The 27,341-nt window shown below is 43.1% G+C and overlaps 2 protein-coding genes across 2 annotated transcripts in view; both read right to left on the reverse strand.

Moving 5' to 3' along the window:
* gpc4 (glypican 4) overlaps window positions 1-21,049 on the reverse strand; it is a 32,485-nt gene extending 11,436 nt beyond the window's left edge. Inside the window, exon 1 of the mRNA XM_026187258.1 lies at window positions 20,225-21,049. Within this exon, the coding sequence (XP_026043043.1) occupies window positions 20,225-20,375 (151 nt within the window). The 5' untranslated portion in view covers window positions 20,376-21,049. The remainder of the gene's footprint in view (window positions 1-20,224) is intronic.
* Window positions 21,050-23,992: 2,943 nt separating this feature from the next.
* gpc3 (glypican 3) overlaps window positions 23,993-27,341 on the reverse strand; it is a 128,392-nt gene continuing 125,043 nt past the window's right edge. Inside the window, exon 8 of the mRNA XM_026187271.1 lies at window positions 23,993-26,292. Coding sequence (XP_026043056.1) covers window positions 26,117-26,292 — 176 coding nt within the window. The 3' untranslated portion in view covers window positions 23,993-26,116. The remainder of the gene's footprint in view (window positions 26,293-27,341) is intronic.

Consider the following 27,341-nt stretch of genomic DNA (forward strand, 5'->3'; position numbering starts at 1 on the left):
TGAGAAACATGCAAGTCAACACAAATTAACTCGAGGAACAAAATTTAAGATTTGATTATGATGCTGTTAATGTCACTGTAGCAGCAAGTAATGCAGATCAGTCATTGATTTCTTCCCTGGGATTCAGACCTTATGCTGAGAAATAACAGGTTCACCTCTCACCAAATCAAACGCACCCTGGCTGTTAAAGCCCCCTTAAATGCACTTAATTGCAGCTCAGAGGAGCCTTTAGCTGGCCGCTTTATAGAGCCCCGCTCTTATCCCGACACTCCCCTGTCTTGATGGATAGTTCAGTGCCAAAGCTTTCTCTGAGTGCTGTCCCTCCTAAACAGTGTTTAAGAGGAAACGATTAACTTTTCGCCCACACTGCAGGTAAGTGCGCTGACGTCAACCACAAGCACATGAATGGAGATAAACATATGTGCAAGCATGCTGGGCTGAGGAGTCTGAAAATGCTCTCCAAGTAATGTAAATTAGAAGGTTTTGGACTCCTTATTTCGGTGTAGGGCTGCCACAAACGATTATTTTGATAGTCGACTAGTCATCGATTATTTTTGCGATTAGTCGACTAATCAGATCATGCATCCATTGAACGTAAAACGTACAGCTTATTGCACCAGCACACATCTGCTCTTATATAACTATCATTAGCTTACAGCTTGAAGTGTTTAAGGTATGTGCTAACTAAAAATAAAGACAAGATGATAGTTTATTAAATTTTAATGAAATCTGCAGGTTGTTTCAGTGAAGTTTAATAAACTCATCTGTCTGCTCCTTGCTATCTAAAATATAACAGGACACTAGAGCCGGGCGATAGAACGATAATGATATGTATCGCGATATAACTTTTTCTCGATAGAAAAATTAAACTATCGCGATAGACCTCGCCGCTCTTGTCCTCTTAAAAAAAAGAAAAAAAAGAAAAAAAACAAGAACAGCCAATCCAAATTAAGTAGCGCAGAGCCACACAGCCGCAGCGTCACGTCACGTGATTTGTTACGTACAGCACAAGTGCCAAGCCGCACATGTGTATTTGTTTGGGAAGCAGCCAGCCACCGTACCGCCCGGGTAATGGAGGAAATGAGTGTGCCGACTAGAAAAATCAACCGAGCGTGACCGAAGAGAAAACAGATGATGGTTCCAATGCCGGAGAGATTGTCGAACGGAAGAGCCATAGAAGTTCCGTAGTGTGAAGGTATTTCGGCTATTTCAAGTCTGACAAAAAAACAGAGTAGCGTGCACTGTAAATTGTGCCGAAAGCAAGTCTGGAAATACAATAAACTGGTGCATGCGCTACGTCCACATGTACCCGGGCATTCTTGAAAACGCAGATTTTTCTATGCGTTTGCACCTTTCGTCCACACGTAAACGGCGTTTTTGGTCACTGAAAACGAAGATTTTCAAAAACTCCGGCCAGGGTGGATATTTTTGAAAACTTCGTTTTTGCATTTACGTGTGGACTAGAAAAACGGAGAAAACGCAGCGTCAGAGGTGTGCGCATTTTTTGACGTCACACTGTGCGCCACGTTATTGTTTCGGTGAAATGAATTTCTACAATACTGTTACTGTTAATTCTACTCTCTGCAGTGTTTAAATGCTTACATATACACACAGTTACTGTCCCTCCACACATACGACTCGGTTCTGCTTCTATGCCCCAGCTTTGTTTTCTTTTTCCCACCGAGGCTTCTAGACTTCTGATTGGCCAACATTTCTGCACGGTTAGGAATCTAGCGCCACCTGCTGCTTTGGCATGTTCATAGCAGCGTTTTCCTTCATTTCTGCCTTTATGTGTGGACGGGATTATTTTTTAAAACGAAAACGGAAAACCTCCGTTTTCAAAAACACCCGTGTACGTGTGGACGTAGCCTCAGTCTCTGACTGGAAGCGCTAATTCATCATTCGGCTTTTGTCAGACTAAAGTAACTGTTAAAACTGTTTGAAAAGCTCAGCTATACAACAAGGAGAGATTGAGAATTTCCTTTTAGTTCTCAGTTTATTTGATATTGACAAAAGTTAGTCAGTTTTGTCTGTTCTTCTGTAAAACAAACTAAGATTTATTTTTAGAATTAATATTTTGTTTCTAAGTGGAATTGACAATTTAGTCTGTTTCGTTTGTTCTATTTTGAAACTTAAACGCTTTAGCGGCTGCCTTTTGTGTAGTTTGCAATATTTGCCTTTATTTATCTGAAAAAGTCTCATGTTCCTTAAGTACATCTACCCTGTTGAACTTATTATGGGAAATAAATATTTAAATAAAAACAAGCTGCTGATTATTTCACATTTTACTTGTGAGCAACGGCACATTTAAATCTTTCAAATATATTTATTTGGCTTATATCGTGATGGATATCGTTATCGCCTGAAATGGGAAAAAAACATATCGTGATATGAAAAAATCTTATATCGCCCAGCTCTACAGGACACCGGAGTAAATTCTCAAGCATCTCACACTTCTGATAATCAGCTGTCTACTTGACGTTTATTCAGCTGTGTAAAAACTATAACTTCAATCTAATCCAAACTGATTTACTCAGGAACAAATAAAATACTACAAAAAGCCAAACAATAACATTTGTAAGTTATCTAAGTGACTTATATTACATGTTTAACCTGAGTAGCGAAAGATGGCGGTGGGTTTGAAAACGATTTGCCGGGAGTCCGGCGTTCTCACGGGCTCTAGTGAGCCTTGCCCCCAGCTAGCTATCGAGCTAGTGGGTAACAGACGTCTCCGAAAACGTCGGACCGATTTTGAAAATATGTGGTGTCTTGATAAACTGAGCAGATATTTGAGGTTTACACAGCTACATTCTCGCCTGAAAATATGTTAAACGTTTATTTTGTGACCCAGAAAGAATAATAAGAGTAACATTAAAACTAACTAGCTGCCGCCATTGTTGACAACTGCGCTGGGCCGTGCTATGAATTCTGGGACACAGCTTCTTCTTCGGGGTTTAATGGCAGCTGGCATCCTTGTACATGCAGTGCTGCCATCTTCTGTTTCAGTCCGTTATTACACTCTTAAATCCTGCTACTTATTCCTGCGTCTTTTGGGATCTTACAAAGCTTCAAACGACGCATCGACTATTAAATCAGTCGTCGACGATTTTAATAGTTGATGTAATCGTGACTAGTCGACCAATCGTGGCAGCCCTATTTTGGTGTGAACTGAAAGTGTATATATGCATAAGATTTCCATCAAGAGTAAGTGCCAAGTGATGCCTTCTTCAAGGCTCGTTATACTAGACAAGTGGTGTTCTTCTCCCCTAGAATCTCAGCACGAACAGCTGGGGTACAAAACTGACAGACATGGCTCTGAAAGATTGACTCGATTAAAAACAAAAACAAAACAGCAGCCTGTTCATCTCTGTTAAAACCCAAATACTGTGTCTGACAAAATGCGAACTGCCAAAAGTCAGTTTACCATCCAATTAAAAGGAGGGTCAATGGAGGACGTATGCAAGCCGCAGCTGCAATAATGTTTTGTTTTAAATGTAGCTGTTGGAAACTGGGAGAACACAGGGATCCTTTCACTGGATCCCAGCACCAGCAGCCAGTTTAGTTTTCCCCACCAGCTTGTGCTGAACACGTTCCTGCTACTTGCAGGACTAGCATGTCATTCATGGACTGACGCTTTGGGATTATCAGCCACTCATTCAAAAAAATAAATACATAAAAATCCTGGATTAGTGTTTTCAGATTTCACCAAGTTCCCACATTACTGACACACTATTAATACTTTATACCCTCACAGTTATTCAAAAAGGTTATTATTGGTTTAAACATTTTATGACAAGTTGAGACTTTTCAACATAAAAAAAAAACAAACAAAAAACCCAAAACCCTGTACTTCCTTTAAGTGACACTAAAAGAACCGTATGTAAACCACATCTGGCCATTCCATTCACTAACATGTCCTGAATAACCCTGGCAAAGCTACCATAAGCTCATCTTTTGTTCCCGTCACTTTCAGCGCTGATAATCAGTTATTATTCACTTCCTTGTGTTACTCGTTTCTGTTACACTCAGGGAAGCTGCTCTGCTGCAGCTGAGGTTCTGCCTGTTGAAACTGGTTTGATTACATTAAAATCAAAGCATATGACTGGGATTTTTCCCCCGCCTTGTGTTATCTTCAAATGTTTAATGCGTTGCTATGACAACCCTGACAATGTGGATGTGTTTCTCTGTGACATCTTGAGGCTGCTTTCATTACTGCTGTAAATGTAATAGAAGACGCCCATTGAATTCTATTAGCAAACAGGGCCCGACTTTTGGTGATTTTTCTTGGCAGCACAGCATAAAAAGATTGCACGCACGCACGCACGCACACACACACACACCAAGATTTTCTTCAGCACAGTGAATCAAACATATCATAGTTCCTAGCTTGTTTGAATAAGCACCTAGAACTTAAAAATAATGAAACTTAAGGGTCAGACGTGACTCTCAGCAGTGCAATGGTCTAAACGGGGCACCAGAGGGAGGGATGCACCCTGGCGCCATAAACTGGACGCCTCTGTCTGGGATCGAGTCCAAATAAGCCTCAAGTCACCCCTTCTCCTCAAACTCATCCCCCTTGTTCCTTTAAACATATGCACCTACCTCTCACACATACCCAGGCACAGTTGGCACCCCATACCTAAACATATTCACACATCACATCACCGCTCAACACATGGCTCTTTGTATGAGGAGCCTGATTGGAGGTACGCAGACACACACAAACACACACACACAGGCTGAACTTTTAGGTGAAACAACCATCCAGTCTCTCCTCGAGCAGGGCCCCCTGCTTGCCCACAGCGCAGGCGTACAATCAAAAGGGCTATATCCATGTGGAAAATAGACGTAGTTACCAAAGTACACAAATAAAAGTGAGATGGTCAATATTTCACAGGAATGTCTGTACAAATGTCACATTGTTAGCTCAAAGGATTAGGTCTCTGAAAACTGAAGAATCTTAGCTAATGCATACTTTGTGAAAACATTTTGGCAGCCAATTGCTCAAACCGCTGGGAGAGAAACGGCACCCGCTGGAACAAAAAGAGCGCGCAGCGAAAACGAACAGTTAGAGCTTATAAAAATCAACATCCCACTGACATGTTTCTGCCTCACCATTGCAGGGAAAAAAGGAAAAAGCTTTGTCAGTTGATGCATCAGTCATTTCTCCACCAGCACTAGCATGAATAGTCTTTGTGCGACGAGTTGCCTGATGGAGTTCCTTTGAGGGGCCTCCGTCATCCCCTCCAGTTTCCCCAAGTACTTTAAGATGTAATAAGACACAGTGACAGAGCATTGTTCAAGTGTCACTTAGAAGAGGAAAACTGCAATTTATGGCAGGGAAAACGAGAGAGTAGCATCTTGTAAACAAACATGCGACTGTGTCGTGGCATTCATGGGCTCTTTGCTGCCTCTCTGGCCTTTCCTTTGTGGCTGTTGAGGGGGGAGCGACCACCATCCCCTTTAAATGGCTCATAAAATAAGTCACTTCCCTTTGACATTGTCCTGCCTCTCAAACTTTGTTCTCAGAGGAAGGATGGTGGGGGAGGTGAAAACGCCTTACAGACAAAAACCAGATTAGACACCTCGCCACCCCCTCTGCCTGCCATCATGTGCCCCTGAACCAGACGGACCTCAAAGTGCCCCCCGCTGCCGCCTCGCCCGCCACCACCCTGCAGGCTTAACCAGCGAGGTCAGGGGTTAACAGCGACTCCTCTGAGAGAGGTCCTGTCCTCTGACCCCTCCTCTCCCTCCCTGTCCGCTAGCCAGCACATCCACCACACACACAGTTAGTCATGCCTCAAACCCCAATCACTCCAATAATAACGCTGCCAACACACATATCCCCCCAAACAAAAATTGTAAAAATCCTCACAAGTACAGGCAATTAAGAGACACGGAAACAGACAACATATAAAAAGGACTACTTAACGGGCACACACTACAATTGTTAAAACTGCAAAGAGAGGTGTGGAGGAGGCCACAGGGTGCAGCATGTCACGAACCATACACAGCGCTCTGTCACTAATTGGAGCCTAGTCATCTGTGACTGAACCATAACACCGAGCTTTCACACGACCATCAACATTTGTAAATAATTAAAATGATAAATGCAGCTTAAAGCTCGTGTATATACACAAACACACACTTCAGTCCCAGTGGAATGCAGGTCGTTTGAGATGGCGAAAGCTGGGAAATCTCACTTCGAAACACCAAAAATGTGCGGGCGCCTTCCAAGTCGCTCTGATTTATGTGTGAATGCTCAATATATAAAACAAAAGATTCAAACATTCCCAGCCGAGTGAAGTACAAGAAAGAAAAATGAAAAACAACACCCGTGAATGCAAAGGTTCACTATTAATTCACATATTATGCTCGGTCCTGTAAAAGGGAGAGTGCTGCTAGTCTGCTGAGCGTTACTCACACACGTTGTTGTAAATTTGCACACCCTTCAGCCATAACATTCTCCTTTTGCTTCTCACCTCTGTCTGCGGTGCAATTTTCCCGAGGGGGTTAAGAGATTGGTGCCATTTGTTGGGCAACTTTCTTTTCTTGCGCCACATCCTGTCAGGCACAATCACGTGAACCAAACCTGCGGCGGAGCAGGTCGACGTCACCGCTCATTTAAAAAAGGTGTGATATTTTACGCACAAGCATGACGTTAAGGGCAGAATAAATTGTGGATTGATTTAAATGAGGAGAAAGAGATGAAAAAATAAGCAAACAGCTGCGCATATCCCTTCCAAAAACATAAAATCATAGCATTCCCCCCTCCAACTCATTCCCTTCTTAGATTCTTTCCTGTTGCAACATGTTGTCAAATCAGCCCGTTCTTTTTGTCTCCCTCTCTGCCTCCCTTTCATCTCCAAGAAGCCTAAAGTTGTCGTCTGTATCCGGGTTTTAAGAAATCCTTTGACTCATTCGCTCATTCGTCACTGATCCATTAGTTTTCTCAGCTAATGTAATGTTCAAAAGAATTCTAATAATTCTGCGCTTAATGCAGAACTAAATAACTCAGTACAGACTAAAAAATGCTTCGCTTTTTAAGTCAGCTTTCACTAATTACTTTGGGAAGCGAGTATTTCGAAATTACACCCTCACAGCTATGCAAAATGAGGGAATGAATGTTCTCTGTGCAGGGCTTAGCGATTCAGTGTCTGCCATGACATCAGTCTAGTGTTACTTTATCCCGTGATTTTTCACAGTACAGCTAGGATAAGTGCTTTTCAAGAAATTCTTTAACCAAGCCTTACTCAAACCTTGTTTACAGCTTGGAAGGGGGGGGGGGGTTATAACAAACATTCACTGCCTGCTACTCAGTACAACCGCAGACTTGCTGAAGGGCATCATGCCAGCACTAGTTCAGGGAGGGAGGGGGAAGTGTCTCTGGTTCACTTTCCACATCCACATTTTCCTTGCTCCCTTCTGAGGAGTCAACCTACTCATGTCTGCAAGGTGACCATTACGTTAAAGTAATTACTGTTCAGATATCAACTTGAAAAGTGTGCCCCCTTTTTAAGCTTAAACACCACTACCATCACATTCAGCAACTGGGAAAAGAAGAAGAAAGAAAAAGAAGAACAAAGAAGAAGAAGAAAAGAAGAAGAAATAAAGCAACGTTAAACGCACACTCTAATATCTTGAATACATACTGAGCTTCAGCTGAATTACCGCAAAGGGAGAAAATGTTCAGCAACATTATGCTGTAAGCGGAAACCATTATTAGAGACTGGGCTGTTCATATGGAGATCATCAGGGCAGGGCGATATTTCCACCTACTCCTTTTCTACACTTCAGCCCTTACAAAAATAGAGTAATGACAAGTTTATGGCAGCTTTGGCCAAACCAATAATGCTTTTTGGGTCCCGCACCATTAGGGACGTCCAAGAGATTCTGAATGTGCTGGGAGGGGAATTCTGAGTCTGAAGTCACAAGCCTCAACAAAATGGTGGGTAGAAATGCTGCCCTGTATCCATTGTTTGTGAAGTTAAGAATAACCGAACCAACAAATTCTGCACTTGATGGACAAGAAACGATTGTTTAACGTGGTTCTACTCAAGCGGTGTCGTCAGCGCCTGCATAGAAGCAAAGCTAACGAACACAGCTGATCATAAGCTGTGTGTCAAGTCAAGTGTCTGCACAGAAATCCCGTCTGCTCTACAAACACAGCACAGCACCACTGACCCGGACATCTGCTCTAAAGAAGACACTACAACACATGCTGTAGAGCTGTGGCTCCTCACAGGGAGTGGCAGTTTTTGGAGACAGGCTCCAGCTAACCTATGACTCACTCACACTCACACACACACAGCTCTCGTAACTACCCTCTAGCTTGTAAAGGATGCAAGTGAAGTGGGCAATGGCTTTAAAAATTTAAGTTAAGGGGTAAAATCTTTTACGACGGTCATTTCAAACTTAAATCCAAACATCTGCAAAAACAGAAAACGTGCCTGGAACAAAAGGTTTTCCCTCAGCAGGATCACCATCTTCATGAAGTTTTTCATCCTAGACAAAAACTGCATGTGCTACAATACTTCTAGACCATACACTAAACTGCGTTTTGTTGATCCGTTACTGAATATGTCCAATAACAATGATAGTTGTCTCTATAGCAGGGCTGTAAACAATTATTATTTTTTAACTTTGAGGAATATTCGTGTAAGTTTTAGAGATTTGTTTTTCACCTTTATAGCAGGAAAAGAACCCAACAACCATCTCAGGCTGACTGCATGACATAACACTCAGCATCACACTGCAGGTTAGCTCATTGTTGCCAAGCATCGTCTGAAGGACCGCCTTCTTGTTCATCTTATTGGGAAGCTTTGATTTCACTCACAGCAGGTTAACAAGATGTCAAGTAACGACAACTCTGAGTCTGTTAGTCAGCTGACCATAAAGCGACCATCGTTCACATGATGAGTCAAGGCACCGATGTTGTTTCAGCCTTGGAGGTTAATGCAGACTACAGTCACAGAGGAAGTTGATCACTAGTGTCGAGCTTGGGAAACTCGAACACCGCCTGTGACGTGAAAGATTTACTCCACTTAGAACAATGTTCACCATCCATTTGTGAGGGAGGAAGTTGAGGTTTAGCGGAGTACTCTCTGGAGTGAATATTCAGAGCTATGCAGGCAGCCACAGAGCTTTGGATAATAACTGTGCAAAATGATGTTTCCTTAAATAAATCAAGAATTAAAATCTCTTCCACCGCACAGCTGTGAAAACACCAAACTGCCAAAATGTACTTGTCACGTGGCATCAGTGTGAGGAGGGGGAAAAAATAAAAATGTGGCTACTGCTGCGGTGCAAGAGCAAAAAAATCATTAAAATCCTAAAGTGCATCTACTGTTTTTTTTTTTTAAGAAAACAAAAACAAAAGCAGTAGATGCCTCCTGCCATCTCAGCAGAAAAACAGAGCACGGCCCAGCTCCAATTTAGAGTGAAGAAATGTCACATTTAAGGCTTTATCTGCGCTAAAATCTGCAAGATTTTGTCCAGCTTGCGAGTTGTTCTCTTAATGGCTCTCAACCTAACAAACAAACCTCACACTAGGATCCATAAATCGGAGCCCTTCGCCACCAGAGTCCATTTCTGATTACTAAACCAGTCGGGGGCTCGGGCCAATTAAAACTCTCCATTTGTGAACATTCCAAAACGCTGTCATCCATGAACATTTACCCAGAAGCCCCTGGGGAGATTCCTCAACACTGCCCTGGCCTCTGGTTCGGCCTTTTTTTTTTTTTTCTTTTTTTTTTCTCCCCCTTCTCCCATCCCAGCCCTGCATCTCCGGCTTTGTCTCCCCACACAAAAGCTCCCTGCCTACACCACTTCCCAGGTCACTGCTTTGTCAGGACTTCAGCTCGCTTCTTAACTTCCCCAAGTGCATTTAACAAGTCAAACCAAATTCCAGCCGCTGTTCCGCAACTGCTCTGCAAGTTCACCTGCTGGACTTGAATCCCTGACCAATGCATGCAAAACAGCTATATGTTCTGATTAAAGACTGTGCATGTGGATTCAACGGGTTCAGGCATTAGTGCTTAAAATGCCCATTTTAAATTAAATGCTCTTAAATTAGAATAAAACGGTTCAACATTCGGCCCAGAAAGAAGCAGGTCAAACCACGGTCATAACTGCCCTGAAATTAGATTATAGACAGAAAGGTCAGGCCTCCAACACAACTGCGAGTTTAGCCTCCAACCACGAGGGCGCTTGAAGCCATAATTCATATTAACATAGTTATGGGGAATTCATAGTTCAAACAGAAGTGGTTTGGTTCAGGATATGATTTAGCTTGGGGTACTTTCATAGTGTGCGCCGCACAAACTTTCTGCAACATGTTTTACTTTCTGAAAACCTCCCGTCCATAAATCAGCCCCGGTTCAGTGGGGTGACTGCTACTCAGCTCCGCTTAGCCAGCTGGTTTTTGACGCATCTGTGTCAAGTAATGCACAGAGAACAGATTCGTACATAAAAGAAAAGACAACACTAAACACTTGCAAGTAAATCAAGAAACGTTCCTTCCTACCATCACTCTGCTGGGAATCTTCCTCAACAACTGCACCATCTATCAGCACGCGTTGGATTCACGTTAACAACTGGTCTAATCTTTTAACCTTCCCCACATCTATCTCTCAGGTGATGCTGCCTTTGATGAGCCGCAGATTTGAAGTATTAGACCCATGGCTTCAACTACAGATTCCACCTTGCCGCTTTAGTCTTTCAGTGTTTGCGTGTACACGCGTGCGAGGAAATGTGACGCAGTTACAGCGAGAGAGAGCGAGACTGTTACGCTGAAGATTTGCAGAGACAAGCAGACAGAGTTTGCAGACAAATGGAGAGAACAAGTTACAGCACAGCGTGATTATCACAAGGGAAGAGCAAGAGGGGGGGGAGGAGGCACAAAAGACGTTCCTGGCTTGTCCCTATACACCAGCCCTCCATCTTTCCACTGACTCATGGCACACAAATGAAAACAGACTTTAAAGGAGAAGATGAAAAACACTCTTTACTTAACGCCAAGTGCTTTACCAGGGGACCCTGCGCAAACACTGTTGTGCTGTCAGAGAAATGGACTACCGTTAAGCTTGCAAATAGATGTGCTTCACACACAACGCATGAGAGCTATGCAGTAGAATATATGGAGAAAGCTTAAACCAGTTTGTGGCCTTTATGTGTGCCCTGTGCAAGTCGCAAAACCCAAATTAACACCCTGCCACTCAAAAAAATTCTAATTTTTCGAAACATACGAGGGCTCTTAAAAGACCTGACATGCAAACAATACATTTCATTGTTGGTAGTAAAACCCAACGAACCACTCCTAAGGACTGGGAGCTCTTTGACAATGTTTATAACAGACCTCAAAAAGCAGCTGAAGTCCACCAGATGTTGAGGCAGGACGGGGCCCGGCGAAGCCCCCCCAGGCAGAATGAGGTCAGGTACGAGATCACGTTTCTGGAAGCTCAAAGCTACAAGGGGGGGGGGGGGGGGGCAACAAAGATTCTGATATACCTGTTGGGCCTTACGAAACTGGACACCCAACAGAGGCGTTGGGAAGAGAAGCACTCACTGCCGACTGTCAAAAGGAGCGGAAAGACTAAACGTTGGGGTACAATGCTTTAATGGTTCTCAGTCATGGATGGCTCAGTCTGTTCACGACGATGTGCACCGAATGGGTCGATAAATCAAAGCTACTTGCTGTTTCAGTCATTCACAATATTTCAACCACTGGCGCGCCGTCTCGCATTCCCACATAACGAGTAATTTTTCTGCCCACAAAGCACACACTGACCAAATGATTTGCAGCCATCACTTAGCAAAGCATTCGATCCTTTTATGTGTATGTTTTTTATCACGCTCCTTTACCCGGCCTCAACCAGAAGAACATCTGCCGCTGTCTCCTTCATCTTTTCAAAACCTACTTTTATCGTGGTGCAAACTTATCAAGTTCACAAAGCTATGTCGAGCAGCCAAAAATCTGACTATTGCTTTTTTTGGGGGATGTTTACGCAAGAAAAACAAGAGAGCTTTTTGATCTCAAACAATATAATTTATATGAAAATAAATCCAAGAGTGAGCAGCGCACAAGGAGAGAGAATGGGTAAATATTAGGAAACCTATTAAGCTAACTGCAGTTTGGAAAGTTGAGCTAAGTGACTGACTGCCATGTCAGTGGGAGTCTTGATGCAGGCCTTGGGAGTAATTAGCAAGGATTACAGCTCCTCTGGCCTGCACCCAGCACTGGGGTTTCAGCCCAAACACCCAGGCAAGTCCCTGGCTTCGCTCCCTCACAGCTTTCCCCAACCGCACAGGCCTCTGGTGGTCACACAAATCCTAATGACGATCATGACTATCAACACGGGGCATCAAGCCCGCTGGGGCTTCAGAGGAAATCAATTAACCTTGGTCGAGTTACACCTACATCTTAACCACACTCCACGCTACGTGGTGAGATGACTTGAGTGAGTGATTGGAGACACGATGCAACAGGCAAGGAGGTGGGGGGTGTCACACTCCACCCCTGCAGTTTGAGATCAGCGCTAGCGACCCTGTACCACACTCCTCACAGCTGGCCGGGTGTCACCAAGTGGTCAGCAAAACGGCAGCTCAAATATCAGGACAAAAAAAGTGGCAGAAGCAGCAGCTTAGAAGCCTGGAGTCAACTGGCAGAGACAGGCTGAGGTGGTGAGGGAGTAGCTGTGATAAAACAACCCAAAAGCATACAGAGCAGGTATTCAAGTGATCTGACAGCACACCAAAACTAGCCTAAAGTGCTTGTCTTGATACACAGACAACATTTTTCTGTGTTTCAGAGCAGATACTTCCTCAGCTTGTGGGTTTAAAAGCATCATTTCATGTCAAAGCCAAATTTTTAAACATATTTTCATACTGGGAGACGTCTTACTGGTGCCTCCCTAACCATCAGAAGCGTGTGCAAAGCTATAACAAGAAATGTGGCTTACTTTTGGCGTTCACATAATCAAACCCTTTCAGGTCAAGTGAACAACAGTGGTAAAAGGAGACTAGACAGGAGCTAGGTGGGCTGCAAGGCAGGAAAGTGCCAGTGAACCACTTCTGACTGAAGAGAAAGAACAGGAAGGGGAGAAAAGGGAAAGACTAGCAGTGAAACAAAACCTCCCAGAGGAGCTGCAAAACAGCGAGCGGTGGGAGAAGAAAATGATCTGATGTGTCAGTCGGGAGAGAAGAGGCACAGTCGACTCTTTCGTTTTTTTTCTTTTTAAACAGCGAGCAAACAGGATGTGTTAACAAGGAGGGTTTTTTTTCTTTTTTTTGGGGGGGGGGGGGGGGGGTCATCTCTCTCAAATCAAAATACGGAAAACCGCAAGGCCAGATCAGGATTCCCCACAGTTTGCATGAGGGCAAGAGCCGCCAAATGATACAGTTGTGTTCAACTGTGGCCTGCAGTGCCAAAAATGTACTGTGAGGCGCTTGTTTAAAACCTTGTATTGTGCTTGACAGGCACGTGCACTCAGAGGGATTTACTAAGCGGAGCAGGCTAGATGTCGACTTGTACACGTACTATATGGCCAACCGAGGATGATTCACATGCATCCAGTTGCCTCCCTGGATTCAATGAGCCTGTGTCACACATTCCCAACCACTCTCTGGCTCCCGTCTAGCCCACCACTTGTGGATATTCAAGTGGACTCGGGTACAAAACTGTCCTGTCAGTCAAATCTCTCCCTTTCTCTGCATGCCTCAGTCAGTCCCTCCAGTGCTCTCTTTGTTGCCGTGTGTTCCCAGCTCCGGGACTCCTGTGTGCAGGTCTTGGTGGTCCGGTGTGGAATGTGGTGAGGAGGGGGGAGGCAGGCCGGCCCAAAAAGGGGGTAATCAATTGTTCCCACACAGAGCATCCACCCCCCACTGATCTGTCGCTCACTTGGCCATTTGGGGGTTGTGGGGACCAAAGCAAAGGATGCAAAGCGTTGGAATTAAGGACGTCGAGTCGACGCGCACACACACAGCTATTGAACTGATGCTACACTTGCAGCATACTAAATGAGCATAAGAGACAAACTTAACATTCCAGAGTTGTTGAAGGTGGTTCTTACCCAAAGACTAAAACAGGCCTGAATTCCCAAGATCCACGCAACAACAAAACCAGGTACTTTCGTCAGCACTCCCAAGCTGCTTCTGTGCTCAGCCTGAATATTTTTATACACTGTGATATGCTGATGTGCTTAGGAACGGGATACCATGAGAACCCCTGATCTCAGAGCTGCCACACCGCGATAGCAGGAAACTGATAAGAGCTGGCAGGCACCTGTAGCCACCCTCCCTTCCTCCTTTGGCCCCATCTGGGTGCTCAAACTCACAGCCGGGATAACACTTCCCCCCCAAACCCCTCACCGATTCACAAGACCTCATCCTCATGATATATAAACTCAATTATCCCCAAGGCGAGTCAAACAGTAAGGCAAAAGATGTTACAAATTCACTGCAGACAGCAATATTATGACTGCATTTGATCAGCAGCAACCAAAAGCTGCTGTCATGAACTTGAGCCCACATGATTTGGAACTCTTGTGTTCAGCATCAACGATTAGTCACAAATACAGAAGATCTTTACATCCTCATGCAACCAAATGAAGGCAACACACGTCAGTAATGAAGCCGGATGAATGCAATTCATTTTACAAATATTAGCCCTTAACTAAGCAGGGTTAATATTCGGGGGGGGGACTTCAATGCAGGACTGTTTATGTAATCCCAACCTGCACACATTTTCAAACTAATCATTCACATATTAATGTTTACGCAGCTTATTCCTCCTGGGGCAAAACAGCACACTTAACATAAGGTTTTTATTAGACTCACACCTAGATAGGTGTATAATGCATTTAAATTACTTTTTAGGCTCACCAAGTCTAGATCCAAGCAAGAATGTGGCTTTAAAGAGCTATAAGTGGTTCTTCGTAAATGCTATGAGTCAGACTTAGATGTGTGAATTTTCTGTTGGCTGTAACCACACCTATGGGTGGGCCTACAGACAGTTACTTGATTGGCACACCACCTGAATCCATCTGATCCCTCCATACCCGATTTAAAAATATATATAAATAAATAACTGAGACTTAAAAACATGTACTTCTCTAATGTACCATTCAGAAAAGAACAAATGAAGCATTTCACAGCAAATGCATCTTTCAAAGGATGCAGCCTGCAGTTCCATATGTGAGACCTGAAAGCCAAATAGCTATGTATTTATACGGCCTGCCTGAGCTTCTTCTGCCATGGGAGGAAAAACCTTTAATTAAGTAGACTACATTTCAATCAGTTGGGGACCTACAATATTCTCAAAGTAAACAAAAAAACATGTTGCCTCTGGGGGGGGAAGGGTCTGAAAATCTAACAAAGCAAAGATTAAGGATTAAAAAAAGAACATTAAGACAAACACCTCCTTCTTAGCTAATGATGCTAATGTAAACTTGCTGTGAGCCGCCTTGTCTTCACTCCCAGCCTGCAGAGCCTCAAACAAAACTTCGTGTTTCACATTTGTTTTAATGTTTCACATTTTGCAGCCATGCCACAGAATATTTGTTGCATAGCCAATTTTCTTTGAATTCGCCCTTCCCTGCGTCATTGCCAACTAGCATCCAGACCACAATATAAAATATGTGTTCTGATTTTTTAACAATGTTTTCTAACAATGTTTAGAAAAATCCAACTTCCTATGTCTTACATTTTAAAACCAATTAATTCATTAACTCAATGTCTTGTGTCCCTGTGGGACCCTTGATGTTGCATTCCTCCAACTCTTTGCCATGCAAGAGATGCAAGGTCGGTTTCTACAAGCATTTTTGATGTTTGGACTGGTAACACTTTGGTATGAGAAGTCAGGTTTGTTGACTTTTGGCAATGCACACTGTGGCATGTGATTTTAACCATAGAAGACAAAAGTATAAGCAGGAACCTTTATTTTTTAGGGGGTGGGTGGGTGTTATATTTGACAGTGCCAACAAAACTTTTGCACTGACGTTTCCCACAGTTTCTTTTTCTTGGAAGCAATAACACTTTATAAAACTGTGGAAGTGATTCTTAATGACAACACTTGCCAGTTGGTTTTACGAGTCTGACCTTGAGACACTTGATGGGTTCGTTATTGGTTAATTATTACAAGCGCAAAATGCTGGGGCACTACTCTAGTGAGCAGAGCCACTCCAATATTGGTTGTTGCACCATAAAAACTTGCAGACCGTGTGTGTGCGCCAAAGTTTCCTGCTCTTATCTTATCTGCAGAATGTCGCTGCAGCAGCACAACCTGCCATTTCCCCAAACTGTAATGATGTGGGGCGTGCTGCCACCAGCTAAGGGAGGGGGGTAGCCCTTACAATGTGAGACTGCAGAATGTCTCGAGCTTACTGAGAGGCCAACGCACTGAGGTCATGCACGCCTTAAGTTTCAGCCATAATGCACTGAGCTGATTATGAGCAGAGGATGTTCCGCGCACTGAAAGGAGGGAAAACGACCCTCCTTTCTTTGAACTCTGCTATTGTCTCATACCTGAAGCATGATATGAAGCCTGACAGCCAGAGTAAATCAAAACAGATTTACCCCCCCCCCCCACTCTTTTAAATTAAGCGTGAAGTCTGACCCTGCTTTGGGTAGCCTTTGACATGGCCCAAACCACTAAAGAGATGGTCCTGTTACAGCTTTGCAGGAAATGCTGTTAACAATTTATCACAGTATCAAATACAACTGTAAAGGGAACTAAACTATTATTAGCAGATATAGTCAGACAGCAAAACCACCATTTACATCCTGTGCGATTACCAGCATTATTTATCTGTCATCATTAAGGGAGTAAATCGAATTTATTTCCCATTTCAGTGAAGTATCCAACCACGGGACATAAACAAATCATCATCCATAAGACAGGAACCTTGGAAATGGGGCTTGAACCGTTTTCACGTGAGTGGTAAACGACTGATACTATGGGATCAGAAAGGAATTTACCGAGTGAGCCTGCTCTTCCTCTGCACCACTTAATTCTGTCTACAGCAAAGCAGGGTTTCCATTTCAGTTTTACAGCATTAAAACATCTTTACTGAATCTCAAGTCTGGCTTCAGCTCAGGCTGACAGTAATTTTAATGGCAACAAACATTCATATCTCCGTGCTGCCAACAATAACACAAGATACTTGCGGTTACAAAAGGCAAGTTTTGAATCCCACCAATAGAGATTGAAAATGTGACGTCACTCAGGGGTAAACCCGCAAAGAATTCTGGGAACTCGTGGCAAGAGGTACTAGCGCACGCAGGCTTTCAATTGAAATCAGTTACACAGCGATAAAAAGAAACAAAAAATGGCAAGAAGCTGTTGTATTATTAACTGCAATAGCCGGTCGCATGACAGCCACGGAAAGCCGACGGGTAAAGAGATCGGTTGTTATCGGATTACGTCGTTGAAGAGAAATTGTTCGAGCCATGTTTCCGAAGTAACAAAGAGGCGACGGGTGGCCTGGATTGCAGCCATTCAAAGACAAAATAGTAAATTGTCCTGACACAATATTGCGTTTCGCTTCTGTTATTGCCATGGTACACTGACAAAAACATATACTTTTATTCACAGGATAAAATAGTTGTTTTGTATCACTAATTGCCCAGTGCGATTACAGCATACAATATTATTGTCACTGCTACATTTCTGTGATGGGTACCAGAAATTATTTCTACTACCAATTAATTACCATTGAGCTCAAAGGTCCTATTAATAAACGGTTAACAAATGTGTATTTATGAAGACGATTTGTGAGACTGGTAAACTTATGATATGTACGATGGTCTTTACTTTCTACACGGTGCATTTCAAGGTCCTGTACCCATCCGTCGGTAAACTGTACCTGGGCTTGTTGCAGTGACCTGAAGTTACTAAACTTCACGAGTGTATGCACTCACTCCAAGAACCGTATGATTATAAATATGAGCGTGGTGAAGTTGGGCAGCACGCTAACGTATTTTGTCCCTCTGTGTGCTCGTAAGGATCTAACACTTTCACTGGTTTGATTTTTTTCCTCGTATCTTTTCTTTGACTTTTCATTAAGTCTGTCTTTGTACGGACCGGCATTGTTCTCCTTCGTTTTGTACATACCTTTTTGGGGGACAAAGAAAAAGCAAGAATTTATTGGAACCGAAGAATGGACGTTTGCGGTGCTGCAAATGCTTGCATTTGATGTAGGTACATGGATTGTTTTGCCACGAGTTACCGGCATGCAATGCGCGAAAGTCACGTGGTCTGTCAATCTCTATAAGACTCATATTCCACGAAACTGATTTGTGATGCACATATCGGAGGACGTAAACATTTCAAGAACTTGTCCTGTGACAACTGGCTGAGATTGTGCATCATTTTTAAAGCATGTCAACTTTGCCACACAGTAATAGTAAAACAGTTGCTTTATTCAGATTCAGTGTGGTGTGTGTGTGTGTGGGGGGGTCTCTATCATCTCAGTCTCTATCAGCGACAAAAAGCCGCTCATTGAGGTCAGCCCTGCCTAAAAACCCAGACATACACCAGCAAACTATTGTAAGGAAAAGCCACATGTGTGTATGTAGCACACAAACCTGGACAAGCTTTCATTCACATCCTTTCAAACCCAGGGATGCAAGACAATAAAATCTGACCGAGACAGACGTGTTGCGGTACTCCTAATGACATTTACTATCACAAAGACAGAAGCAAAAACCCCACACAAACCTTATTTAAAAAAAGACTGAGACTTGTGTGAAACTTGGGATCAAATTTCTGTCTCTTTGACAGCTACACCCAACTCAAATTCTAATGAGCCATTGTGGCCCCAAAATAAAAAAGCTGATCTGAACATCCTCTTAGTATGCAAACGAGAACTCATAAAGGGCTTTATGATAATAAAGAGAACATATGCACATTGGCTCACGTAGTCAGATGGAATAATGCTGTGAGCACTTCGCCAAAAACAGTTATCCAAGTTGTAAAAATAGCTTTTCTGCTAATTAAGCTCTTTATGAGGGCCAAAACCTACATATGTATTTTTTTCCCAAGTGGGAAACAAGACCTAAGCTTCCCCCCAGATGACTTACTTCTATACTGTCATACACCATGCTGAAGCCACTCCAAAACTGGCAAACCTAACTTCACCAAATGTTGCGTATTTATTTTAAGTGCCATTAAAATTAAAAGGAAATGAGTGGCAGTGAGGGGTGGGTGAAAGTATGCAGGGCACATAGGAATTTCAACCCCCCAACCCCTCCCCTTGTTGCCCTCAAGGATTTACTGTAAACGCCCCCCCCCCCCTCCTTCAAGGAAAGTTTCCATTGCTTGGGCTTATCTCATGATTAGCATCATTGATTTGCCTTTTTGCCTCTCTGATTATTAACATGTCTGCTTCCATTATTACTTAGCACTCTGCATCCTGTGACTGGTCTGGAGGTGGATTTGGGAGATAAACAAATAAAAAAATAATAATTCAGCCAAGCCTGGAGAGAAAGAAAAATCCATAAGCTCTTTTTTCCATAATGCAGAGGAATGCTTACTAAATCGCTGCCGGCGGCCTGTGCTTCACAGCCATGGGGGTCTCTACTGAGGAAGCTTGGAAATAAACATGGGCCTGGGTTCTTTCTGTGTGGAACAGAGCCTGTGTGTTGATTATAGCTCTTTATTGTTATGAATTACCTACAAGTATTTCCTAAATGATGACTCTGTTTACACACTGGAGCACTGAAGTGTTGCCAGCAGCACTAAGCCAGAAGAATGCATTCCCAAATGTTTCATTGCTACTTAATAATTGAGGAAAAACACAGACCAAAAGAAAATGAAAAAAGCAGCATGTCAGTATGATTAACAACGCCTCTATATCAAATCTGGAATAAGCACTAAATGTCCATTTACAAAAGTGACCGTTTAATCATTTGCTGTAGAGGTTGTTATTTGTGGCAGTGTCAAAAAGCAGTTAGGTAGTTTTTGGCTAAAATGGAAAACATGGGTGTGATTAAAAGATGTCTAAATGTCAGGTTTGGATTGAAATATTGGAGTTAATTTCACAGATTTGAAGCTAAACTCTCTTCAAGCTAACTTTGCTATCTTAAAAAGTTCTCTTAGCTAGGACCACCCGGAAACCTCTGCAAGACCCACCGGGGGTCCCCGCTCCCTACTTTAGAACCCATTGGGTTTTAAGGTTAAACTTGAGATATATTTGTATATACACATATAAATAAAAATGGGTCTCACCGTTGACTCCTTTGCTGGGGACGTCGTTAACGTTGAAGCCTTTGGAGCTGTAGGCAGCACGAACTTCATTACAGTTGTTCAACTTTTGCTCCTCAGTCCCCGACACCACAGCCACCGTCCACACGACACACAGCGCCAACAAACTCTTCATTTTGGGCCAGGCGAAGACAGAAAAATAAGAAGCCTAACAGCGAAAACCGCAAAAATGTTAAAGTCGCTCAGGTGTGAGTGTGTGCACGGCTAGGACAAAGTTTCAGCGAGTCCACGGTCGAGTTTCCTCATGGAGACGCGCTGATTTCTTCGGCTCAACAGATACTTCATTCACAGCAGCAGAGGCCGGGAGAGCAGAAAAGACACCGAAAAAACACCATTCACGTCGGACGTTTCACAACTACAGGTACGTGGGTTAAGTGTCGAGTTCCAGACTCAAATGAAAAACACACAAAGACGCGACAAAACAACGGGGTTAAAACATGAAAAAACTTTTTTTTTCTTTGAGACTGAAAGCAACAATCACAGTCTCACTACTGCTTCAGAGTTTCGACGAAAAGTAAAAACCACGGGAGGAGAGCAGGCTGTGGAAAGTTATCGGGAAAAATTTGGGTTTCTTCAGTCTTCTTCTCTTTTCTTTTCCGAATCGGAGGAGGCCGAGGGTTTCAGTGGGAGAGGACGCTGGACCGCTTGCAGGTTGTACTGGGATCCAGATGCGAGCAGAAAAAGCCCTGGTGGACACCCAGGAGTGAGAGCAAGTTCCGGGGGACAAAGACCTGGAGATCAGGAACACCAGGGGTGGAGCATGGAGCAGGGGCTTCCAACCAACCCAGGAGCTCTCTCCCACTTTAATGTTTAGACTGGAGGAAGCCGCGCTTGAAAATCAGGACTGGAGCTGAGGGTGGAGCTACACGGTGGCATAACATGTGGGTATGACCTATTACTGGCCCACATGACATAAAGAAAAGACTCATTTAGATATGCAAAAGTGCTCAAAATCACAGATCTCTTTCACAGAAGATACAAGTCTGACCTCTGCTTTGAGCAGGGATTTCTTATCAGTTTTTTTTCTTTTTTGCTGTTAGTGTTGAGATAAGAGTAGATAAAAGTCCTTGGAGTCAAACAGGCTTACACACACAGTCTTAACAGATATTAGTGACAATAAACCATTTTTATCTCTGTTTCTAGGCCACCCCAAGGACTTGAATGATAACCAGGACATTTTGTAACCACATCTTATCCAAGGTGGGGAAACAGAGACCAGTGTGAAGTCTTTTAAGTCTTCACCCAGATGCTTTTATTTGAGTCCAGTACATTAGAGTTTGTTTAAAATGGGTGGGTGAAACCGTGGCCAGTGTTTCTGTAACAAGGAGTCAAAAAAAATGACAGGGCCCGCTCCTTACACAAACACGATCAGGCTGTCCTGTGTTAGCAATGGGGCAGCTGTGCTTCGCACATCCAGCTGCCTGTCATATAGTGCTGTAAACAACAGTAAGCAGCTTGCTGGAAGCATGGTAGCAGGCTGTAGAGGTGGACTGAGATTGCACTCGCATCTAATGGGAGATGTATAAATCAGTGAAAAGCAGATGCTCACTGAGATGAAATGAGGAAGAATGCTTTTTTTGTTTAGACAAAAAGCTGCTGGACATGCTTGAAATGATGCGTCCTCCTGTCATGTTTTAGTTTTTTAAGCTGCACTTTGTTGGCGTCTGTCTGCTGGTGTTGTCATGCTGTTCTTTGCCTCTGACCTTTGTCCATCTCGCAACGCCGGCAAGAAAAGAGGAAAGAAAAAAACAATCTGAGTTTATTTAGCACTGAAAAGATTAAGCATGTGAAAAATTCAAAGTGTCAACCTCTTAAAACACCAGAACCGTCAAAAAAGGAGAAAAATAATTCAATTCACAATCAGAAGCTGCACTATTTGCTCATTTTCAGCAAGGATGAGGTGCACTACAGTCTTTTTTATGCCAAAAGTAGCATTGACAAGATTTTTGTACCCCCTGCATTTAAAAATGCCCGGACTTGTGCACATGTCCGTTGGTTTGGGGAGGGTGCGGGGGGGTTAGCGATCAGCAAAATGACATTCCTCCTTTTGTGTCCACATTCCTCAGGCGGCTCCACTCATTCTGTGTGACTGCGGCTGCTGCAGGGGAAGCCAGGGGCTGCTGAGGAGCAGGAGAAGGAGGAGGATGCTGGAGCTGTGTGTGCATGGGAGAGCGTGGGCCCAGCGCTCCTCTCAGCGGGCCAACAAAAGGTAAGAAAATGGTCCAGTGCCATGGTAATTAGACGTGAATGAGCTTTGAGCAACATGACATGTCTCGGGCCTTTCTCTGCAGCGAAGGAATTTCAACATCCAGCTTGGTAAAAATTGGACTGGACTTTGGGGGGTGGGCGGGGATGTGGCCGTGCACTTTTGAGCACCTGAATTACATTGTTATTTTAATTTATATGCAGTGTTTAATGACCCCTCTGGCTCGTGAAGGTACACAAGCCCGAACATCTTTGTGTGGCCATGAAAAAAGGGCTGAAATACATATTCATAGGGGAGTCAATCACTCAGGCAGAAAATGCAACAATTCCTAATAGTCAGCAATTCTCACTGTTCCTGCTGACTAACATCACATTGACCTTTCACTCTCATAATGCAGGCTGTTCCAACATTGCCCCAATATTACCCTAAGAAAACACATGGACTCTGCATCTCAATGGGCCTCACATTAGCATTCAGAGTATACTCCCCCCCCCCCCCCCCCCCCCTCCATCCCGGGCTAGCTGCTGCTCTCTCTGCAGCCGGCGTTTGCTCATCTCCTTATAATCAGCCTCCCGTTTACATCTTAAAAGCTGCAGCTCAGGAGAGAAAGGCACAGCTGGATAATAATGGCGTTTTTATCTAGCACTGCCGAGCAGAGGGTGTGTGGGTGTGAAAAGTTACAGCAGAGAATCGGGGACACAGAAATGGGATTTTGAAGTGCGTTTGCTGTGACAGGCGTGTTATCTGCGGAGCTGTGAGTGATTGGCCTTGTTAGGGAAGAAGACAGGCTTTAATAATGGAGACGAAACACAAACACTTGGGACTAATGAACCCTGGTTCACTGCTGGGTTGTGGATGAGTATAGCTACCTGGTTAAGTTAAGCTCAGGAGGTTAACAGACTGGGTCAATAGAGAGAAGCCCCACAGAGAGGGACAGCGAGGACAGTAGTTCATAATCTGCTGGGAGTGAAAAAATACAGATCCAAAGAAAAAACACATAATCCACGTGCTGCTTTAGGACTCAGAGCAACGAGTGCAGTCCAGAAACACATAAATTTCATGATTCATGACTCGCTTTGAAGTGGATCAGTAGCGAAAAGCACAGAAAGTAATATATATGCCTGGAACATTGTGTGTGCAATTTGTAATCGCAGCAGCGTGCCATCCATTTAATCCTTGTTTTTCATGGCATTTTAAGGATTATTCCATACCCAAAAAGCCAAATCTGTGAGTTGGAATCTTTCACTTCATGTTTTTGGGGTTGTTTTTCCACTTTCCTCCAACAACTTAGCATTGAGCTGTTGGTAGCTTTTAGTCCAAACATTTGCTCATTCTGCCATTACTCTCACGTAAAACAAGCCTGACAACCAAGTTAATCTGCAACTTAATTTTACTTAATTCATTCAGCCTGACACTACATCCATGTCAATCAGTTTATTCCTGGAAGGGGGTGTTTTCTTTTGCCTCAACTAATCACAAGTGAATGACTTTTGACCTGCCAACATAATGTTCAGTCAACAAAGAAGTCATGGGAGTGCTCGCCTGGAGCAGAAAGACACTTTTTAATGTTATTTGAGTTTATTAACAGTAGCAAACTAACATCCATCAAGTTCATCCATGCTTGTCCACACAGCAAGTGGTTCTTATATAGTGCTTTTCTACTCTACCTGACCACACCAAGCACTTTTTACATCTTGCTGCATTCTTTACCTATCTAACATTCACACACATTCATAGAAGCTAGAGTAGAACTGGAGGTTAGCATATTGTGACTGTGCAGACGGATGGAATAGCAAATCCATCAGATTCTTGGGTCTTAATGATAGAGCTGTGACACTAAAAAGTCTGCTAGCTTACACAGTCAGCATTTTTGCTAGCTCTACTTCTTATCCTTGTAGTAGCTCTATCCATTGTTCAAAGCACTTAAAGTGCCCACACATTCATTCAGCACTTTTTATACTAAACTAGTGTGTAGTACTTTTCCTGTTACACTCATACCACTGAAATATGCTTAGTGTTAGCAGCTAAGCATATTTCCACCCCCTTCGTGTCTTAAACTTCATTTCTTGCTTCATTGCTAAATGCTTAGCTGAATACGCTAATGCTAATTGTGATGCTAATATCTTAGCTTAAAAACACATTGCCACAGGCACAAAACATCAAAACAGACTGAGTTTATTTTACAATGTATTTTCCCCATCAACATTCAATTGAGAGAAAAACAAACACATCATTATTTCTTATGACTCCTAGGTGGGACACTGGCCAGGGGTCTTGTAACTGGCCATAGGAGACAAAAATCAGGTGGCGCTAGTCAAATAATTTAGGCCTGCACTTTGTTTAGGCATTCCACTGCCAGGACCCTGGTAGTCGGCATGCTCGATCGCTGATATGACTTAGCTGTACACCTGTGCTTTTCCTGACATGACAAGTCAAACAGTGGGCCATGGGCAGACTCAGCACTTGCAGCTGTGGAGTCAGCTGTGTGGTAGCAGCAGCACCATGTTAAAAAACCAAACAAATGAAACAATAAGAATCTCACTTTTGCTTTTAACCCAAAAAGCACAGAAAAAAAGATTAAATACAGAGGCCATCCTTGGAAATGTATGAGACCAGTGCAACATAACAAAATTAATGTACACGTTTTTATACATATTTATATTTCACATTAATGATCGCTTTATGCACAGTGCTAAAGAGTAAGCTAGAAACTGCAGCAAGGCTTCACAATCCGGCCAATAATTAGTCCAGAAAAAACCAAAATGCCAGTATTGTAAATAAACACGTTAATGTAAACATGTCACCAACACAGAGAAACATACACCTGTACAGTTATCAGGCTGACTTTGGAGACTTATATTCGAATGATAGCCCTTGGATCCTTTTTTTTATATTATAGGGCTGTTACTGTTTCTAAAAAAAAGTGCACCAGCTTTACAAAACAGAGCAAACAGTGATGGTGGGCGTGTGAAGGAAGCAGTCGGTAATAATTTAGCTATCACTACGACATAAACAATCAGAGAGAAGGGTGAGTAGTAGCAGAGCATTTTAAGGAACAGTGCATGTTTAAATAAGTGATTCATTGCATCATTCAGGGGGAAGGAGCTCACTAAAACTGACCAGATAAAGTCCAGCCCTGGCAGGAGGTCATGCTCTGCCACGAAGGAAAATGACAGCAGCTGATTTCGTCTTCTTCCAGTTTGTACCTGCTGGGCTGTGACTCAGTACAGACTGAGCGGGAGCATTTATTTTTTTATTTTTTTAAAAGGCCCGTTGTGTGCTAGGTCCTTTATATGTCTAAAAATGAGTCTCTCCATCACTTTGTTACATTACATAAGAAGTGAGTGTGAGAACAGAGGTTAGGCAACAGGACGCAAAAGTTGAAATAACCATTGTGGCAGCGGACCAGTGGGCAACTTTCTTATTTACACAATGGCGTCTAATGTGCTTTAATAGGTTTGTTAAGAACACAGGTTGAACAGGTTCTTGTTCAGACAGATAAAGAGAAATGTAGCATTTTCTGTTGTTCATGCGTCCTCTGCTGAGCCACTAAACTTTATATCAGGAACAAGAATTCCAAAAAAAGGTTTGTCACATTCCACACATTTTGTACTGAATCCTAGAGGGAAGAGGTGATGGGAATGCATGGGTCAGTGGGGATAGACCGGGAACAGACTGAGCATCAAGGAGAGGATTGGAACTAGGTAGCTCCTCCACAGTGGAGCCGCGAGTGAGGAGACGCCTCCCATCCCAGCTGTAGCCAAACGAGGGGTTAACAGCTGCTCCTGGAAGGTGAAGTCATCCATTGCCAGGTTATCAGAAAGGTCTAAGGAGGGAGACAGATGGAGTCAGAGACGGAGGAGATGGACAGAAGATAATGAAGGAAGGTGAAAGAATGAAAAATATGAGCGAAGCAGGAAAAAGAAGAGGCAATTAGAAATAAAGGCTGCCACAAAAGCTGAAAAACACATGTCTGTCATCTTTCTGCATGATGTCTGACACAGCTGTAAAAACAATGTTACATTGGGAGAAACCCAAGCTGCTCATATAACCAGATGTTGCATGTTATTGTTGTAAACACGTGCTGAATCATACAGACATAAATTTTGCTGATAGCAAGTGCTGAAATGTGGTGAGATGCTGAAAAACAAAAAATTAAAGTGAAAAACCACAAAAGCCGCCTAAGGTCATGTCGAAAACTTAATGTGAATCATCTGTCACAATTTAACTGACATTTTAGTTCAAACAAGACTACGGCAACAACCCTTCATATTGTTGTTCTTCATATATACTGGTATTTTCCCTCACAACCATCTCTAGGGTTTACTGTAAACAGTAAAAAGGAGATAACACCCAGTGAGCAGCAGCTCTCTGGGTGTTCTGGGTGTCAGAGGAGAATGAGCAGACTGCTTCAGGCTGATAGGAAGTCAACAGTAACTCAAATATCCACTTGTTACAACCAAGGTATGCAGAAGGGCATCTCTGAACACAGAACACATCACAACACTTCAAGCAGAAGACCACACTGGTCTCACTTTCCTGTCATTTCCTGACAGGAAAACGAGGCTACAATTTACACAGATTCACAAAAACCAAACGATGAAAGGTTGGAAAAATGTTGTCGGTCTGATGAATCTCGATTAATGCTGTGATATTTGGATGGTAGGGTCAGAATTTGGTGTAAAGGACATGAACACATGGATCCATCCTGCCGTGTATCAACTGTTTATGTCAGTATCAGTACTCAGTTAGGTTCAGTATTTTCTGTTGGATTCTTCCAGCAGGATAATGCACATCATAAAAATCAAGTAATCTCAAACCGGTCTGTTGAACATGACAGTTAGCTCACTGTATCCAAATGGCCTTCACAGTCAC

This window comes from Astatotilapia calliptera, chromosome 2, assembly GCF_900246225.1.
Source record: "Astatotilapia calliptera chromosome 2, fAstCal1.2, whole genome shotgun sequence".
NCBI lineage: Eukaryota > Metazoa > Chordata > Actinopteri > Cichliformes > Cichlidae > Astatotilapia > Astatotilapia calliptera.